At 36.3% G+C, this 19,788-nt stretch overlaps 2 protein-coding genes across 2 annotated transcripts in view; one reads left to right on the top strand and one right to left on the bottom strand.

Moving 5' to 3' along the window:
- The window catches only part of LRRC17 (leucine rich repeat containing 17), a 36,722-nt gene extending 22,244 nt beyond the window's left edge, over positions 1-14,478 (bottom strand). The window contains exon 1 of the mRNA XM_061413880.1: positions 14,075-14,478. The gene's annotated coding sequence lies outside the window, so the exon portion shown is untranslated. The remainder of the gene's footprint in view (positions 1-14,074) is intronic.
- FBXL13 (F-box and leucine rich repeat protein 13) overlaps positions 1-19,788 on the top strand; it is a 218,177-nt gene that overhangs the window by 106,892 nt on the left and 91,497 nt on the right. Inside the window, exons 11-12 of the mRNA XM_061413891.1 lie at positions 354-454; positions 14,005-14,134. Coding sequence (XP_061269875.1) covers positions 354-454; positions 14,005-14,134 — 231 coding nt within the window. The remainder of the gene's footprint in view (positions 1-353; positions 455-14,004; positions 14,135-19,788) is intronic.

Below are 19,788 nucleotides of genomic sequence, written 5' to 3'. Positions count from 1 at the left end.
CCTACCAGGTTCCTCCATCCATGGGATTTTTCAGGCAAGAGTACTGGAATGGGTTGCCAGTTCCTTCTCCAGGGGATCTTCCCGACCCAGGGATAGAACCCAGGTCTCCCGCATTACAGGCAGATGCTTTACTGTCTGAGCCACCAGGAAAGCCCAAAGAAAAGGAAGGGGAGGGAGTAATGAAGTTGCAAGCAAAGCAATCTTCTACTTAATTTGATTTATAACTAATAAAAAGTATGAAGAGATCAAGTCTTGCATATATTTTTGGGGGGCAGGGAGAGAGATGATAGATAATGGGGAAATAGCAAAGCCTGTTAGACTTTAATAAGATTCTTCCCTCTACTGTTACGCAGGATGAATCAATGAGATACATCTCTGAGAGCTGCCCTGGAGTCCTGTATCTCAATCTGTCTAACACAATTATCACCAACAGGACAATGAGACTCCTGCCAAGGTAATGCTTGTGTTATCTGTATTACCCTGAAAATAGTTATGCTCCTCTAGGCCCTGATTTGCTGTAGTATCACCCAAAGGCATCTCCTTTTACTAACACCCCCCGACTGTGGCACCCCTATCCTGATAACAGGAGACTGCTTTCAAGTCCCACTGCTTTCCAGTGCTGATGCTCTCCCTTCTTGGTGGGTATCCACTGAATAATTAACTGATCCGTTGCCTTGGCTGGTGTTTTGGTGTCACTCTTGTAGCAATTTGCCCAGTAGCTTGAGTTAAGCTCTGCCTGTCTCTTTCTGGTGGTCCTCGTTCTTGGACTTTGAAGCCTGGCCCCTCAATTCTAGTCCAGTGTTCGGACTTCTCTACAACAGAAAGCCAATATCCTGCTTCCTCAGACTGAACTCTGCAGCGCCAGGTTCCCTACTGCCATGCTCTGGTTACCTGCTAGGGCCCCCTCATCACCTCCAGGAAACCTAGTATTTGCTGTTTTTTTTGACCTATGGACTGTTGACAAGCTAGCACTTCTTTGGAGGAGAAGGCACGGAAGAATACATTACTAAGAGCTGACAGGATATTCAACTTTATCCAAAATTTACATCATTCAATTATCCCTTATTTTCACCAAGGAAAAACTAATTAGGAAAGCATATATACTCATATTGGGAGAGATTCAAAACATTTTTCAAAGAAGGAGTGAATCATTTTTGAGAATGTAACTATTTTTAGATCTTTTTAAAAATGCCAATGAGGCATTTAGAGATGCTTAAACAGAGAAAATTCTAGGTGGTACTCTTCCTTATCTTTGCTCTCTAACCATTTTCTGGAAATGTGCAAGCCTAGGAAAAGGGTGGTGACATATTTGTTTATCTCATTATTGACTTGCCACATTGTATTCAGTCAAATCTACCAAATTTTTCCTTTGAAATTTCTTGTGAATCTTTTAAAAATAGAGAGTTTTCCTCCTTCCAGGCATTTGATATCCATTTTTTCTTCTATGATTTGTTTTTAAATTTATAATCAAGCTAGAATTTATTTTGGTAGATAAATGAAACAACGATCTAACACGTTTGACCCATGTGGCCCAAAGCCTGTTTGTGTGCAGTCCATGAGCTCAGAATATTTGTTTCTCACATCAAGAGTTGTCAAACTCCTAGGGATAGCAGGGCGGAGCAGGGCAAGGGGAGAGATAAATTAAGAGTCTGGCATTAGCATATACATCAGTTCAGTTCAGTTCAGTCGCTCAGTCGTGTCAGACTCTTTGCGACCCCATGAATTGCAGCACGCCAGGCCTCCCTGTCCATCACCAACTCCCGGAGTTCACTCAAACTCACGTCCATTGAGTCGGTGATGCCATCCAGCCATCTCATCCTCTGTCATCCCCTTCTCCTCCTGCCCCCAATCCCTCCCAGCATCAGAGTCTTTTCCAATGAGTCAACTCTTCGCATGAGGTGGCCAAAATACTGGACTTTCAGTTTTAGCATCATTCCTTCCAAAGAACACCCAGGATTGATCTCCTTTAGAATGGACTGGTTGGATCTCCTTGCAGTCCAAGGGACTCTCAAGAGTCTTCTCCAACACCACAGTTCAAAAGCATCAATTCTTCGGCACTCAGCTTTCTTCACAGTCCAACTCTCACATCCATACATGACTACTGGAAAAACCATAGCCTTAACTAGATGGACCTTTGTTGGCAAAGTAATGTCTCTGCTTTTGAATATGCTGTCTAGGTTGGTCATAACTTTCCTCGCAAGGAGTAAGCATCTTTTAATTTCATGGCTGCAATCACCATCTGCAGTGATTTTGGAGCCCCCAAAAATAAAGTCAGCCACTATTTCCACTGATTCCCCATCTATCTGCCATGAAGTGATGGGCCCAGATGCCATGATCTTCGTTTTCTGAATGCTGAGCTTTAAGCCAACTTTTTCAGTCTCCTCTTTCACTTTCATCAAGAGGCTTTTGAGTTCCTCTTCACTTTCTGCCATAAGGGTGGTGTCATCTGCATATCTGAGGTTATTGATACTGTATATAAAATAGATAAACAACAAAGACCTACTGTATAGCACAGGGAACTATATTCAATATCTTATAATAACCTATAATGGAAAAAATCTTAAAAAGAATATATTATATACATATGTGTATGTGTGTGTGTATAAATATGTATACATGTATGTATCACTGAATCACTTTGTTGTACACTGGGATCTAACACATTATAAATTAACTATACTTCAGTGATTAAAAAAAAGAGTTGTTAAATAACTAACCAATTATTACAGCATCCTTTACTGAATAAAACTTTTCTCAAATGATGTGTGATATTTCCTTATATATCTAAAATTTTTATATAGGTAGTACTAAAAACTCATCACCTTCTAATGTTTTTGTACACATTACTATTATCTGTGTTCTTGAGGTGATTTATGTCTATTGTATCTGTATGGTGAAAATTCTATAAAATAATGTGCTCTGTGCATCTCTTCCCAACTCCATGTTCAGTGATCTCTCATTGATAGCTTGAAATCAGCCAAAATGGCATGGAAAATGGCAAATAATACAAAATTAGGGCCTGGCTTATTTTTCTGTTGATTGTTTAGACTGGAGAAAACAATATAGTAGATTAAAAGTGTGTCATGTCTACGAACTATAGACTGGGAGAAAAGATTTGCAAATGATGCCGCTGACAGGGCCTAGTTCCCAAAATATACAGACAGCTCAACTCAACAACAAAAAATCAAAGAACCCAACTGAAAAATTGGCAGAAGACCTAAATAGACATTTCTCTAAGGAAGAGATACAAATGGCAAATAGGCACATGAAAAGCTGCTCAACATTGCTAATTATTAGAGAAATGCAAATCAAAACGACAATGAAGTACCACCTCACTCACATGTGTCAGAATGGCCATGATTAAAAAGTCTACAAATAACCAGTGCTGGATAGGGTGTGGAGAAAAAGGTACTCTCTTACACTCTTGGTGAGAATACAAGTTGGTGTAGCCACTGTGGGAAAAAATATGGAGGTTCTTCAGAAAACTAAAAATAGAATTACCATATGATCCATTCCTGGGCATATATTCAGACAAAACTATAATTCAAAATGAAGTATGTACCCCTATATTCATAGCAGCACTATTCACAATAGCCAAGACAATGGAAACAACCTGAAGGTCGACAGAACAAGGGATGAAGATGTGGTATATACATACATGATAGAAAATCATAAAAAAGAATGAAATAATGCCATTTGCAGCAACATGGATGAGCTAGAAATTGTCATACTAAATTAAGTAAGTCAGAAAGACAACTACCATATGATATCATTTATGTGTGGAATCTAAAATATGACACCAATGAACTTACTTATAAAACAGAAACAGAATCATGGACACAGAACAGACTGGTGGTTGCCAAGAAGGACGGAGTTAGGGGAAGGGATGGAATGAGAGGTTGGAGTTAGCAGAAGTAAGTGTTTAGATGTACAATGGATAAACAGTAGGTCCTACTGTGTAGCACAGAGAACTGTATTCAATATCCAATGACAAATCATAATGGAAAAGAATATTTAAAAGAATATATGGAAATATATGTATAACTGAATCACTTTACTGTACAGCAGAAATTAACACAGCATTCTAAGTCAACTATGCTGCTACTAAATCACTTCAGTCGTGTCCGACTCTGTGTGACCCCATAGACGGCAGCCCACCAGGCTCCACCGTCCCTGGGATTCTCCAGGCAACTATACTTCCACAGAAAATACTGAAAAAAGGCATGTCATGTTTGTAGCTGCAACACTGTGAATAGCACAAAAAAGTTTAGCAAGTATCTTTTCAGTACTTGAAAACTGTTATCTGATTGAGCAAAAAAGGCACATCATTGATGACTGAGTGAAATCCGGACACACACATTTTTCTTCACTTTTGTCTTACCCATTAAAATAAAAAAATATACTCATATTGGAATTATACTCATTCCTCAATTTAAAAAATTTTACTTCTATTTTTTGGTAAAAATAAATATAGCAGACTGACCAATTTTATTTTTCCTTTGAGTATACAAGGGAGAAGACAAAAGTACCACCTATATTTATGAGTTTGGCAAAAGTCAATGAATGAAAGCATTGTGTAAGAATCAACTGGTTATACGAAATCAGTAATAAACAGTATTGTGTATGTTACGATTTGTAATTTGTGGGCTATTCATCTTTTACATCTGTAAAATAGTTGATGTAAAATAGTAAGATGTATAATTTTATAGCAAACATATATACATATGCATATATGTTTTTGAAGAGCCAGTTGTTAGATATTTACCAGTATGCCAATAATGAAAGATAAAATAAATTAGAAACTAAGCCATATTTTTACAATATTTAGTCTCCCTATCAGGAACAATTTGTTGTTCAGTTGCTTAGTCGCGTCCAACTCTTTGCAACCCCAAGGGCTGTAGTCCACTAGGTCCCACTGTCCCTTGGATTTCCCAGCAAGAATACTGAAGTAGGTTGCCACTTCCTCCTCCAGGGGAATCTTCCTGACCCCGGACTTGAACCTGCATCTCCTGCAGTGGCAGGCAGATTCTTTACCAAGGAGCCACCAGGGAAGCCCATCAGGAGCATAGTATACTTCAAAAAAATATCTTTTTTGCAAACACTCTTAGATGTCTCAAAATTTTGTTTTATTCATACAGATAGTCTTTGTGGTGTCTTTTTAATTGCCATTGTGCATGGTATCCTTTCTGATTATGATTCCTCATTATATTTTCTAAATGAATACTTTTGGATTTGGATATGATGTACACGTATTGTTTTAAACTTTTCATTTGTATGATTTAATTGACTTCTTTTCTTCTAAAATAAGAAAACAGAGGTATGAAATTACTTTTAAAGAACTTAGGCAAAGCTTGTATGATTTGATAAATATTGTTCTCCTTTTCTGAACAAACTGCTGTATATTTGCTTACCTCTTTGACCCAATAATTATTTAGAAGAGAATTTTGTTTTTAATTCTAGTTTCGTACACTGTGGTCAAGAAATGTGGACAGAATTATTTCTACTTTTTGAAATTTATGGAGATTTCTTGGTGGACTACTTAATATAATCAATTTCAATAAATCATCCATGAATGTTTAAAACAAGAGAGTTTCTTTCAGAGAACAAAATTTCTATGTATATATGCACATGCATGTGTAAATTCTTAATGTCATAGTGATACAGTAGTTGCCTATTATAATGAAGTTTATTAATTTATTTTTATGTTATTCAACACATAAGGATTAATAAGCAGCATGTTTGCACATACAATCTATCTATAAATTGTAGCACTTGTTTACATAAAATTATATTTTTCTATCCTGGTTGATGTTTCTTTGTCTTAAATTCTTTTAAAATGCTATTTACACAGTCACCTTTGTTTTCTTTTGCTTGTGGCTTTGTGAAATTACTTTATGTATACCCATAATTTTTAACCTTTGTGTTGCTATATTTTATGTTTATCTTTCACATGTGGCACATAGCTAACTTCTATTTTAAAAAATTTCAATCTCTTTGCCTTTTTAAGAAAGTGGTTTAAAAGACTAATATTTCTTGTCAAAACTGAGTATATGGCCTTATTTTTATCATCTTGCTTTATATTTTTTATTTATTTTTATGTTACTGCACTGTACTTATCTTTTCTGCTTTTTGTTACAAAATGTGTTATATCTATAATCTGAATACATTTAGATAAATGCATATTCTGTTGTGTATTCTAACTAGTGGCTATTTCTATGTTTTTTAAAAACACGCTTTATCATGCATTTCTGTAATTATCAAAGTCATAATGAAACACTAACTTTGGCTCCCCCTGTGTTCGACAAGAGATCTAATACATTCTAATTCTTCCTTGAACTCGATGTTCCTCTACTTTGACTCACCTATATGTAAATATATACTAATTGTGATTTTTTATCATCTTTCTTTTTAATATTGATTTTTGGTATACTCAATATCATAATCATATTTATGATTAGGTAGTCCTAACTCGAGTTTTGGAGAAGAAAATGACAACCCACTCCAGTATTCTTGCCTGGAGAATCCCATGGACAGAGGAGCCTGGTAGGCTACAGTCCATAGGGTCGTAAGAGTCAGACACGACTTAGCGACTAAACCACCATCACCACCAACTGTAGTTTTGTCATTCATTGATGGTCTATTTGTATCACAATTTCCTTATTCTTTAATTTTGATTTTGATTCATCCTATGATGACTGGAATCTGGAGGAGGAAATGGCAACCCACTATATATATCCAGGCAAATATACTATATATATATAGTATATTTGCCTGGATAATTCCATGGACAGAGGAGCCTGGTGGGCTATAATCCATGGAGTTGCAAAGAGTAGAGTCGGACATGATTGAAGTGACAGAGATGCACGTATGATGACTGGAAACATGTGCAAATATAAATTATTATATTTATCTGGAAATATGTGCAAATATTAGATTTTCAGTCATTGCTTTCTGAAGATGACTTTTTGTTGTGTCAGAGGATGAACAACAAATTCTCTCAGGGTATACTTCTTGAATCATGTCCCTTACTCTACTTAAAACCCTACAAATGCTGCCCCATAATCTTCATTATTTCAAGTTAAAGAGAAGTCTAAAGCCAGCCTGATTTTTCTCTTCGTTTGTTGGTAATCTATTTTTTTTTTTTTCTGCCAAGATGCTGGCAGGAAATTCCTTTTCTCTGAGAAATTAAAAACATTTCCCAAACTTGTGTTCTTTTAATTTTTCCTGGGACATAGTAAACCTTTCGGACATTAAAACTAATTTTCTCAGCTAAACTTTTTGGACATTAAAACTAATTTTCTCAGCTAAAAAAGAGATAGTTTTCTTTTTACTTTTCTATTAATGAAAGTCTTTATTCAGATTTCATCAAGTTTCCCACTCATGTTCTTTTATTTTTGCTCCAGGATCTGGTGTAAGCGTCCATACTACATTCAGCTGTCATTTCTTCTTAGTGCTCTCCAGTTTGTACCAGTCCACAGTTGTTCCTTGTATCTCATGACCTTGACACTTGAAGAATACTGTTTATTTATGACACTTGAAGAATACTGTTTATTTATTTTGTAAACAATCTCTCAATTTGGGTTAACTGATGGACTTTTTTTTTTTTTAATGTTTCAACCCTATTTGTTCATGTTTTAAGAATCCCCTTTCATTTTCAGGTCAGATATTTATTCCAGTCCTTCAAGCTATCATCTTATCTCTCATCATTGTTTTCTCAGCAATACTGCATTCTCTGTATCAGTAGTTCTCAAAGTGTGTTCTGAGGACAGCTGTGTTCCAGTAAATGTTTAATTACTGGCTGAGGTAGGGGGTCAAGGTATGTTTTGATTTGTAGGATTTACTGATTTCTGTGACATAAATAATTCCATCATGGCCAGTTTTAAGCTACCAACATGCCACTGAATGTAGAGTTGAGAAGAGATGCTAACAATTGGTTCTCATGGGCTAGAGCAAGCCAGCTCCAGCAGCACCACTGTGGAGGGCCTCTGACCCTTTCAGGAATTCTGTAGGATTCTCTGCCCTGTAATATAGGACATCACTCAGTAGTTTTCTTTAGAAATTCCACATTAAGATATATATGTGTGTGTGTGAATGAATATATGTGCGTGGATGAATGTGTTTATATATATATGGTACATGTGTATATTTGTGTGTATGTATTTTATCTATCTATAGATAGAAAGTGAGTTGGGGGGTGGCTGGAGAGGGGAGAGAGACATACATATTTAAAAATCTATAAATCCATATATGAAAATCTGAACTCTTTTAAGTAGACGATTTGGGAGTAGCGTTATCACTTTTTTTAAAAACTCAAAAACATTTTTTCCAACCATACTTTGAGATAATGTTTTCTTCTAGGAAATTTAAAATAATAGTACAGCTCTGCATAGTTTTTTAAGGATGTTTATTTTACAAATGAAGCTGTATCTTTAGTGGGCAACATATAGGAAAATAGGACCTAAAATTAGAATTTTGTTTTGATTTTAACTTCTAGTTCTTGCTTTTGAGACAACATTCAGGATAAATGCTACGTGATACTGATGTTTTTCATCATATGAGAAAAATGTACACTGACTTTATCTATAATAAAAATACATTTCATAATGATTCTTTATTTCTGCTCTGCTTTCTATTGTTTTAATCATGCTTGGGTATGTAATAACATTTTTTCAGCTATAAATAACTAGAGAAGTGTTGTTTGTTGCTGTTTTCATTCTCTCTCTGGTGCCTTTAGTGTTTCTTTCCAAAGAAAAATGTAATTTGTTTGCCTTTCTTGGCAACAGTGATTTGCCAGTTTTTTATCTGAATATTTTTCCTCACTTCTTTGGGGACTTGCTCAGTTTTCTAAAGTTGAAAACAAGGGCTGTCCATAGCTCATGCCCATTTCAAAGTATTTTTTGCTTTTAAACATTTCCTGAATTAAACCCTGTCCATTTATTCCATTGCCACAGTCAAGGTGGCATTCTCAATACCTCATTTGGTGCAGCATCCAGATGGTTCATGCTTGGTCTCTCTTCCCTTATGTTGTGAGAAGTATTGTCCTGAACTTAGTCTTATCATGTCTTTGACTTAAGGTCTTTGACTTAAGACCTTTGCTTAAGGTCTAGACTCTTCCTTTCCTATTCTTTATCATTATCTGATCAAACTTATCCGCCTAGGTTTTCCAAAGGAAACTCTCAACTCTGGTCAGTTGACTGCTACATGCTTCTCTTTTTCTACAAGCTAGAATGCCTTTCTCCTCTCTTTGCTAATCTGTAGACTTTACATCTCAAGTCATACCATCTATCGGAACTCCACAGTGATTACTCCCTGAGTTCTAGAAGCAACATTCATTCACTTATTCACTATGTATTGATCAAATATTCTGGGCACAGAGTGGTGAATAAAGATATTACTATTATGATCTTTGCTTCTTAATGGAGCTTTATATGCTATAGAAGCATGATGTCTATTTTTCCTATAGATGAATCAACCCTTAAATTGACTGGCAACTTCTTATTGACAAGTACTCTCATGTTAATATAGTCTCGCCACAGTTCATCAGAATGGGGTAGACAGAATAAGCTGTGGCCGTGACTGGAAATCCTTAGGGTCCGCCCTGTAAATAGGAGGTCAAGTCACTGCATTTGGATTTTCTGCAGGAATTCTATTAAAATACTGCCTCTGTATATACAGATGGCTAACAAACACATGAAAAGATGCTCAACATCACTCCTTATCAGAGAAATGCAAATCAAAACCACTATGAGGTACCATTTCACACCAGTCAGAATGGCTGCGATCCAAAAGTCTACAAATAATAAATGCTGGAGAGGGTGTGGAGAAAAGGGAACCCTCTTACACTGTTGGTGGGAATGCAAACTAGTACAGCCACTATGGAGAACAGTGCGGAGATTCCTTAAAAAACTGGAAATAGAACTGCCTTATGATCCAGCAATCCCACTGCTTGGCATACACACTGAGGAAACCAGAAGGGAAAGAGACACGTGTACCCCAATGTTCATCGCAGCACTGTTTATAATAGCCAGGACATGGAAGCAACCTAGATGTCCATCAGCAGATGAATGGATAAGAAAGCTGTGGTACATATACACAATGGAGTATTACTCAGCCATTAAAAAGAATACATTTGAATCAGTTCTAATGAGGTGGATGAAACTGGAGCCTATTATACAGAGTGAAGTAAGCCAGAAGGAAAAACATAAATACAGTATACTAACGCATATATATGGAATTTAGAAAGATGGTAATGATAACCCTGTATACGAGACAGCAAAAGAGACACTGATGTATAGAACAGTCTTATGGACTCTGTGGGAGAGGGAGAGGGTGGGAAGATTTGGGAGAATGGCATTGAAACATGTGAAATGTCATGTATGAAACGAGATGCCAGTCCAGGTTCAGTGCATGATGCTGGATGCTTGGGGCTGGTGCACTGGGACAGCCCAGGGGGATGGTATGGGGAGGGGGAGGGAGGAGGGTTCAGGATGGGGAGCACGTGTATACCTGAAATTTTTTTTAATTTTAAAAATAAAAAAAAAATAAATATTAAAAAAATAAAATAAAATAAAATAAAATAAAATACTGCCTCTGTAAGACTAAGTCCAGTACTCAACTCAAACGAATCCATATGCAAATACTCTGCTTTACAGACTGGACCTTGTGTTAAGATTTTTCAGAGAAATGTTAATTTAAACACAGAATTCTACATTCCTTCTAGTAATAGCTACCCTCAGGAGTTGAAGATCTAACACAGAGGGCCTCAATTCTTTAATGGATAAAAAACCCAAAGAAAAAAGAAACAGTGATCTCTGTAGTTTCTGTAAGAATTGTGATGTCTTAAAGATTATAGTAACAGTAGAAAAATAAATCACACAGAGAACCCTTCCCACACACATAAGAAAAAGTTATCAAATAATTAGAAAACATTGTCTGAAAACACTTCCTCAAGTGTAATTAGAATTATAAAGTCATCTCTGGATTGGAAAAATGATGAACTAGATCTTACTCATATAAGGGACATATTTCTTTGCCAAAATTCAGGATAAAAAGTGGCAATATTGCATAAAATTTGCCAAGTGTGATTTCACTGTAAACCAATATTTTTCTCATCCCCCAAAGCTCTAAGTCTGCGGCACTATAAAAGCCTTGAAAGGCTAACAGAGCCACTCAAGATTTGTGTTTTACTTTCAAACTGATGATTCCCATGAGGTTCCACTTTGAAGAGCTAGATCTAGACTTAATCTCAGAGTCATTTAGTTTAATTAAATGACTCTTTTGCCAAACCTGCGGTCAGTGGATCCTCCAAGAAGATCATGAATGGAAATCAGAGGTTCCATAAATTTTGATAGGAGAAAAAAAAAAATCTCTATTTTCACTAAGCTTTAACTGAAATATAGATTAAAAAAATCAGGGTAGTATTAGCAGCCCCTGGGACTCTTTCACTCATACAAATCACAATTATTTTCTCATCACATGTATTTTTTTATAGTTGTTACAAATATTTAAAATTATCATTGGTACTCAGTACTGCTTCAAAAGCATTGTCGTTAATAGACCTGTCGCTAGATGTTGTTGTTGAACATGTTAATAAAGAAGCATATACATTTTTTCAGTCATTTGGCTCTTAAAAATATTTTAATAATATCTGTGGATAAAATTGGCTGCCTTTGAAATTGTATTTTATTTTATACATTAAAAACATTAGGCTGACAAAGGGGCCATAGATCCAAAAGTATCTGTGACACACAAAAAAGTTCAAAGCTTCTTGTTCAATTCTCATTTTTGGTATTTGTTAAATGGATCACATGTACTTAAAGAAACTGAAAAACAGACTTGGATCAGACTTGAATATATTTGAATATGCACGACTGTGTAAGTAATGGTTTCATTATTATACCTGAAGAAAGAAAGAATGACGTACAGAGCTTAAAAGTAGGTTAGGAAGAACAGTCAGCAAATGCAAGGGCAACAGATGGAGGAACAGAAACTACAGCAGACTATCAGTCTCACCGGGGTTAACAGATTACACCTGGTTTTACCACCACGACTGAAATAGGGTACAGATGGAATATGAGGCCCCTCAAACTCTTCAAGTTAGTATGCACCACTATTGTCAGGTAAGTACCTATTCCATTAAATGGAAAAAAGATAGATCAAACTTTGTAAGAATAATTCATATGTATTATTTGAGACAGTAGTAGCAATAATAACAATATGTGTATTTTTAAAGGTTCTACCATATCCCTGCTGATTTTAATCATCAAAACTCACCCTCAATATAATACTATTATATATACATTCTTATGTAATTGTCACATCTTTACTAAGAGGAAAAAGCAGATACGTTACATTCATGTTACAGATGTTCATGTTACAGAAAACTAAGGTTCAGGAAAGCTGGAGGCCCCACAGCTGGTCAGGGTTGAAAAAAAAGATAATGCTATAATCTCCACTTAGTAAATGTGGAAACAGTCTCTGGGTAGCTAAGGGGCAGTTGCAGTAAGTGTCAGGGCTGGGATTCGAATCCAGTTTGGTCAGATTCCAGAACCCTGTGTATTTTCCATTGTGTCATGCTGCCTGCCTCACTATTCCTTTTGCCAAATTGGAGAGCTAAAAAGTTCTTAGGAATGACAACCCCCCAAGAAAATTGTGCTTTACTTAGTTGAATCACAAGGGTATAATTCAGGGAGAGGAAGATAAAGCATTTCTAAAACTTTGGCAATGCTCTCAAGGGCCCCAGAAGGGTTATGTCTTTGGGATGTTAGTGCTGCTTTCTCCTTCAGAGCCCTGCCCACCCAGCCACTGGGGAGTCCAGAAGGCTTCCCTCTCTGTTCTACTGAGTCTCATGGAAATAGCCATTACCAGAGGGAAATGGGTGTGAGTCAAATAATCCGCTACGGAATATGAATTATATCATATGATATTTTCAGATTTGGGAAATAAATCTGATTAATGATCAAAGCTTGCATATCTAATTTCCCATTTATGTGAAAGTAAACTTTATTAGTCATTTGTGGGCTTTTGAGGGACAGAAAGGCATTTTCCTCCTACTTTTTGTTCTTTTTGCTTTCTAGTTCACTGTTAAACTGCTGCACATCATAAGCCAAGAGCATGTTGTTTAACTCTATTACAAAAGCAGAAGTGAGAGTTCTTGCACTTTTAAAAAATGCCAGGCTTAGGAGGGCTTTGAAAGTTGCCCATAGAGTGTCCTCAAACTGTGAGTCTTGCAGAGAGTTGTCCTAAAGACCCTCCTTTTTCCTGAAAGCTCTCATTTTGGCTATGGTGGTAATGCCATAGTTAATCTGTTGCAACTTCAGTGAGATTTATAGCCTCTGATATGGTTTTATTCCTTTCATATGTTGCCCACATATTTGCAGACTGTTCTTAATCCACTTTTAAGCTCTGTGTATCAGTCAGTCTTTCTTTAGTTATAATAATGAAACTGTTACTTAGAAAATTATGCACATGCAAATTTATTTTTTCAAGCCATTTGCTTGCTATGTCCATTTTAAGAGCCTATTATATTTAACTTTGCCTCCTTTCTGCCCCAAATCCTAACTCTCATGTAACAGTTAATCACCATTTAAATGTTTACAAAGAGTTTGTCCTCCTAGACATTTGCATTGTTATTTCGATGCTCCAATATAAAAGCTAAATGCAACAATAACACAAACTGAAACTGCTTTCAAACACAAACTAACTTGCAAACAACATGAATGCACAGACCTCCCCCGCCCCCAAAGCTTTATCCCAATTGGTTTTCTTAAAGTTTAGCCAAATCTTTATTTTCATTTGAAACGTGATTATGCATTATCTGATATGCTACTGCAATCTCCTTAACAGGAAGAGAATTAACAATAAAGTTCAACTCTTGAATAGCTGCAAGGAGAAAAGATTAATTTACAGCTTTACTTCTTTGTCATAGTGGCTTAACAAAGATGTGAGGAAACAGCTTAAGTATAATCACTTTCCTTCCTCTCTTCTCTCTCCCTGTCTTCTCAGGTACTTCTACAATTTACAGAATCTTAGTTTGGCTTACTGCAGAAAGTTCACAGACAAAGGTTTACAGTACCTGAATTTGGGGAACGGATGCCACAAGCTCATCTATCTGGACCTTTCCGGCTGCACCCAGGTTTGTCTTTCAGCCTTCTCTTTCCTGCAGCAGGCAAAGAAGTCCTCCAGAGAACCGGCTGCATCCAGCCCCAGCCCTCATGTTATACTAACGCTGTGCACGGACTGCAGCACACTTTTTAGAAGGTTTTCAATTACGTGAACACAGCTGCTTAAATTTTCCCCAGGATTGCTACTATAGGCTCTTGGCTTCCCTCCATTGGAGTGTCAGATCCACGAAGAGGCAGAGCTCATTGGATGATGAAGCAGACCACTTCTGTGTAGATATTCTGTGCACAATTACACTAGCAGAGTCCAAATCTTGAAAACTTTTTAGAATTGCTACCAAGATACAAACAAAGAAAACTATTTGGGGGAGAGGGTGGGGAGTATTTGCAAAGAACTTCCTGAAAAGTTAGTTTGCTTCCACGTGGACTCTGAGAGTAAATAGTATTAGGTAAAATGCTGCAAGTGCTAAACGTAAGAAAGGAAATACAACAAAGATAATGATTGTTTAAAATTGCATTATATCCTTGGGCTAAATAACATGAAGATTTGAGGTCTACATGGGGAAATATTTAAGTCTGAAGGAACAAGACTAAGAAACCTGGGCAGAAAATAGTGTGGAATTGTGGAGGGTATGACATGGCACTGTGGAAGCAGTTCCTGCCTCTTTGATAGTTTCTTCTGCTCTGTTTTGTTAGATTTAAGTCACCATTCATTTAACTTTTCTTCCAGCTCTCTGTGTATTGCTATTAGTGTCATAGTATGGTCATCATTCTATGAAAATAATATAATGACACAAATGAGAACTGTTACTATACACCAGGCACCATGTTGAGTGTTTCATACATATCACATTTACTGCTCATACAAATGCTGTGCCCTATAGCTTATTTAGATGAAAAGACCAGGGTTCTCAGGGTTGCACAGCTGGTAAAAGCATACTGGTACTGCTATAAGCAGGTATTCCTGGAAGGAATACAGGGACAGAATGGATTTCTCCTCCAAGTTCTTGAATGGACAGAAATTTTACTTAGCCACCACCACTGGCATGTCATGGTTTCCTGGTACACTAAGCATTGGGGATGATGTAGGGGAAAGGATGCTAAGCTAGGGCTGCAAGGCTAGAGTTTGCATTTGTTTAAATCCAATCTACTGATATATCAATAGTTTGCTAAGCACCGACATCTGCCACTCTATGATCAAGATGGCCTTAATGTTCCCTCCAGATTGACAAAACTTCAGATAGGCTTTTTTCTGACTCTGAATCCCTGACCTCCTTTTTCTTACTTTAGAAAACTTGCAGTTGTACATTCTGTTTTTGCTCCCTTTGAGATGTCAACTTCTTAAAAAGTTTCTCACCTGTTTTACAACCCATGAATGTCTTCCTCAAGGACCTGGGAGCCAGGCTTTGATATGTAATCATCAAGACAGAGAGTGTCTGTATCTCTCAGTCTCCATGGATTGATGGGGGCCTAACTTGGATATGAATGTCAGCAAACACAGATGGCCTGATCACAAAGGAAGAATATTTGCAACTTCAGAAATAACTCAATATGCTTTTGACACATCCCACTGATCAACCTCTCCCTGAAAGATACAGCCTTTAGTCCTTCTTTTAAAATTAAATTTTACTGGACTATAGTTGATTTACAATGTTGTACAGCAAAGTGAATCAGTTATACATATACATGTATCTACTCTTTTTTAGAGTCTTTTCCCACATAGGTCATTATAGAGTATTGAGTAGAGCTTCCCGTGCTATACAGTAGGTTCTTATTAGTTATCTATTTTATATATAGTACTGTCTAACTCACCTCAGTGCTTCAGAACCCTCCTCATAGTGTGACTTAACTCCTTTTTCTTCTCAGTTTCCACCAAGTAATTATTGCAGCAACAACACAAACACATGCATAGACACACAAACACACATAAACATGTCCTAAGGTTAAATATTTTCAAACACAGCTCAAAGTCAGAGGTTTCAAACTGATGACTCTCTGGCCAGATATTTAGGGAAAACATATAGATATAGTCTGTCTTTAAATTTTGAGCCAACATTTGGAATTTTGGAGTTTTCAAATAAAAATCTAGACTTTAAGCTTCTCTTAAAAAAAAATACATAAGAACTAGCGAACTTGGGCCTGCATCCCCACATGTCCTCTGTGAGGACAGAGTCAGCCTCACCCCCTTGAAACGGAGCCCTCTCCGCAGTTTACCGCCTTCTCCTCCACTCAGTAATGTGCAAACATGCACTTACTCCGGGACAGTTACCACTTCACTGCATTGCCTGCTGTCTTAGTAGGTGCTTGAGTTTGGTCTGAACGTACCAAGAATAGATTTTGTTTCCTAATTGATCCTTAATTTGTAATTCTCAAACCACAGTGATGTTAGTGTTTCACATCATGCAAAATAATGTTAGGGTGTTCATTTTTTATTTATCTACATTCAATTTCCCTTTGTTCACTTAATAATTTAACAGCAAACAGAGATTTAACCCAAGGCACTGGAAATTTTACCATTTGAAATTTTGTAAGAAATGGCCTCATTATGAACCATAGATATTTTAATAATGGCTGTTGCTGTAACTTCAGGAGGAATCAGTGTATTTTGGAAGTTATTGCACCCAAGGGACTTATGAAGTCTTTTGAGGCGGTTTCATCTACTTTCCTGGCTCCATCTACCTACCTGTGAGGATAGTTTCACCCTACCTGGTCTAATTGCATTGGTATGACAATACAAAATGGTTTCAAAGAAGGAAAGCTGACTATTCACAGGTTTTATAGGTTTGTCTCTTGGAAACTAAAATGTAGTTTCTTTTTATATGTTTGGAATTTTGTGCTATGAAGACATGTGTTAATATATCTGACCAAGGAAAAATGTCCTAATAAAACAAAAAGAGTTGAGAATAGAAGCTTATGACTAAATGTTTTTCACTGGTGTTTACTGAGTGCCTGCTGCATACTGGGCACTGTGATGAGTAAAACAGCATTTCTGTCTTGGAAACTCTGGATTAACATAAACAAAATATGTCAAGAGCTAAATGCTAATGTAGTCATGGCTGCCCAAAAAAGGAAAGATGTATTTATATAATATTGTGAAAGTATTTGAACCATACGTGTTAGAAAAAATAAATAAGTGGATGATGGAGAACTACAAAGAAAAGTGAAAATCAATTACATATGCCTTAGAAATATTCTACATTCTTATGGGATTGGATAAACGCTGTAGGGTGCATTAAATTATATGACTGATTTTCGAGTGAATATTAGCACTTACATGTTCACCTCATGTTATCATCTTTGATGTGGCTGAAGTAATGCCTCTGCCCAGTTTCTTCTCTTTGGAAAAACCTCTGCTCCCCCTTGGCCTGAATTGTGATAGGGCTGCTGCAGTGAGCTCTCTCACTATCCTCTGCAAAGAAAAAAATTAAATTACCTGAAAACTCACCATCCAGAAATAATCAACACTACTAGAATTTCAGGGTCTGTACACTATGCGTGTCTAGACTTCTTTTGAATTGAAAAAGATTATATAGTACACATATCTTTCATTATTCCATGTCTTTATTCCATTAAATATTTTCCTGTAACTTACTTTTAAGAGGTATAATAGTATTCCATTGTATCAAAACACCAATTTATATTTAACCATTCATTATTGGCCTACAATTCTTTTTCCTGGTCTACCTTTTTTTCGGCTATCATAAATAATCTCCGAGGAAAATTATTGTAGCCATATCTTAGCATATGTGTATGCAATTTTGGGTACAAATTTTTAGAAATGAAATGATCAGAGGTTATTTTTAAGGTTGTCCATGCTCTACAAAGACTCTCAATTTACATTTATGATGAATATAAAATAGTTTGTTATCTTCATAAATATATTCTATATTAAAAACTTGTCAATTCAACATTGAATACGCTATTTTATATTTTCAATTTGTATTTCTTTGATTTCCAGGCAAAGTTAAACCATACACAGGCACTTAATAAATATTTGTTGAATGATAGCATTTTTGTCTCAGTAAGCTGCCATTATTAAAATATTTTTCAAAGTAATTAAAATTCTTCTTTCAAACTGGGGAATATTGGAGATAATGTAACTTAAGTTCCTGACACAGTTGGTGTTAAAAAATAAAGCCTATTAGTATATTTCTCTAAAATATTTTTCTTCAGAACCTGAGTGCAACATTTTCCTTATAGTATTTTCAGAAGAAAAAAACAAAAACTACATTCATTTAACAAAATGATTCTGGCTGAATCAGTTGAACAAATTTAATTTGTTTGCTTTTATATTTACTATTTACTCAAAGTTATAAAATCTAAGCTTATACCATAAAATGATTTTTAAAAACCATATTTAAATACAATGTAGTAAGACTCTTTGGAGACAAAATGGTTTTATCATGTAAAGAAGGTACTCTTTCCTGTGCTCCTTTGTAATTTATGATCTGGGAGACATTTGGTGACAGTGAATGGATTCATCTTTTTCTACATCTTAAGGAATGATGTGTGACCTAACTCATGGTAGATGTTTATCAGATGCTTGTTGAATATTTGGATTAATGTTTAGTTAAATAAGTGAAACTAATGAACCACTATATGAGATGTTGGTAGTTTTCCTTTGCGTCTCATTCTCTGCTTCAAGGAATCACTCCTCTCCCTTCCCTTGTGGTTCTGAGGAGCTGTCAGTCATGACACCATGAAAGTAACATACCACAGTAATTGGGAAATGGGTTCTGGGCACCTGCATTTTAATCCTGAGTTTGCTATTTGATAGGTATGGGGCTGGGGCAGGTCCTAATCTTTCTGTGTACCTTACCTTCCTTATCTATGAAATGGGGAAAATGCTATTAATGGTAACTACCTGTGTTTTGTATGAATTAAATGATTTGACACATATAAGAGGCTTACAATGATGGCTGCATAGTAAATGCTTAGCCACTATTAGATATTCTTTTTAGATTATTAACAGTGTTTTCCAATGGCCACTAGCATTTGGCCCAGGCCTAGACATTCTTAAGTTCCATATGCAATTGCTAGAATTTTTCCAGGAAGAACATGACTTTAGCAGAACCCATTCAGAACTCTTTAGGTACTGTAACAATTTTATGTATACAAATACACACACACACACACATATGTATGTTATATGTATATTATATATATATATATATATAGTAAAATAAGTCAGAGAAAAGAGAAATCTGTATGTTATGGCTTATATGTGTAATCTAAAAAAATACAAAAATAAGTGTATATTCAAGACAGAAACAGACTCACAGACACAGAAAACAAATTTATGGTTACAAAAGGGGAGGGGAGGGCAGGAGGGGCAAATTAGGAGTATGGGATTAACAGATAGAAACTACAATACATAAAATAGAGAAGCAACAGGGATTTACTTGGAGAAGGCAATGGCACCCCACTCCAGTACTCTTGCCTGGAAAATCCCATGGACGGAGGAGCCTGGTAGGCTGCAGTCCATGGAGTCGCTACGAGTTGGACATGACTGAGGGACTTCACTTTCACTTTTCACTTTCATGCATTGGAGAAGGAAATGGCAACCCACTCCAGTGTTCTTGCCTGGAGAATCCCAGAGACAGAGGAGCCTGGTGGGCTGCCGTCTATGGGGTCACACAGAGTCGGACACAACTGAAGCGACTTAGCA

The sequence above is a fragment of the Bos javanicus genome, chromosome 4 (assembly GCF_032452875.1).
Source record: "Bos javanicus breed banteng chromosome 4, ARS-OSU_banteng_1.0, whole genome shotgun sequence".
Classification (NCBI taxonomy): Eukaryota; Metazoa; Chordata; class Mammalia; order Artiodactyla; family Bovidae; genus Bos; species Bos javanicus.
The sequence above is the reverse complement of the archived record's forward strand: the minus strand, read 5'-3'. Positions and strand labels throughout refer to the sequence as shown.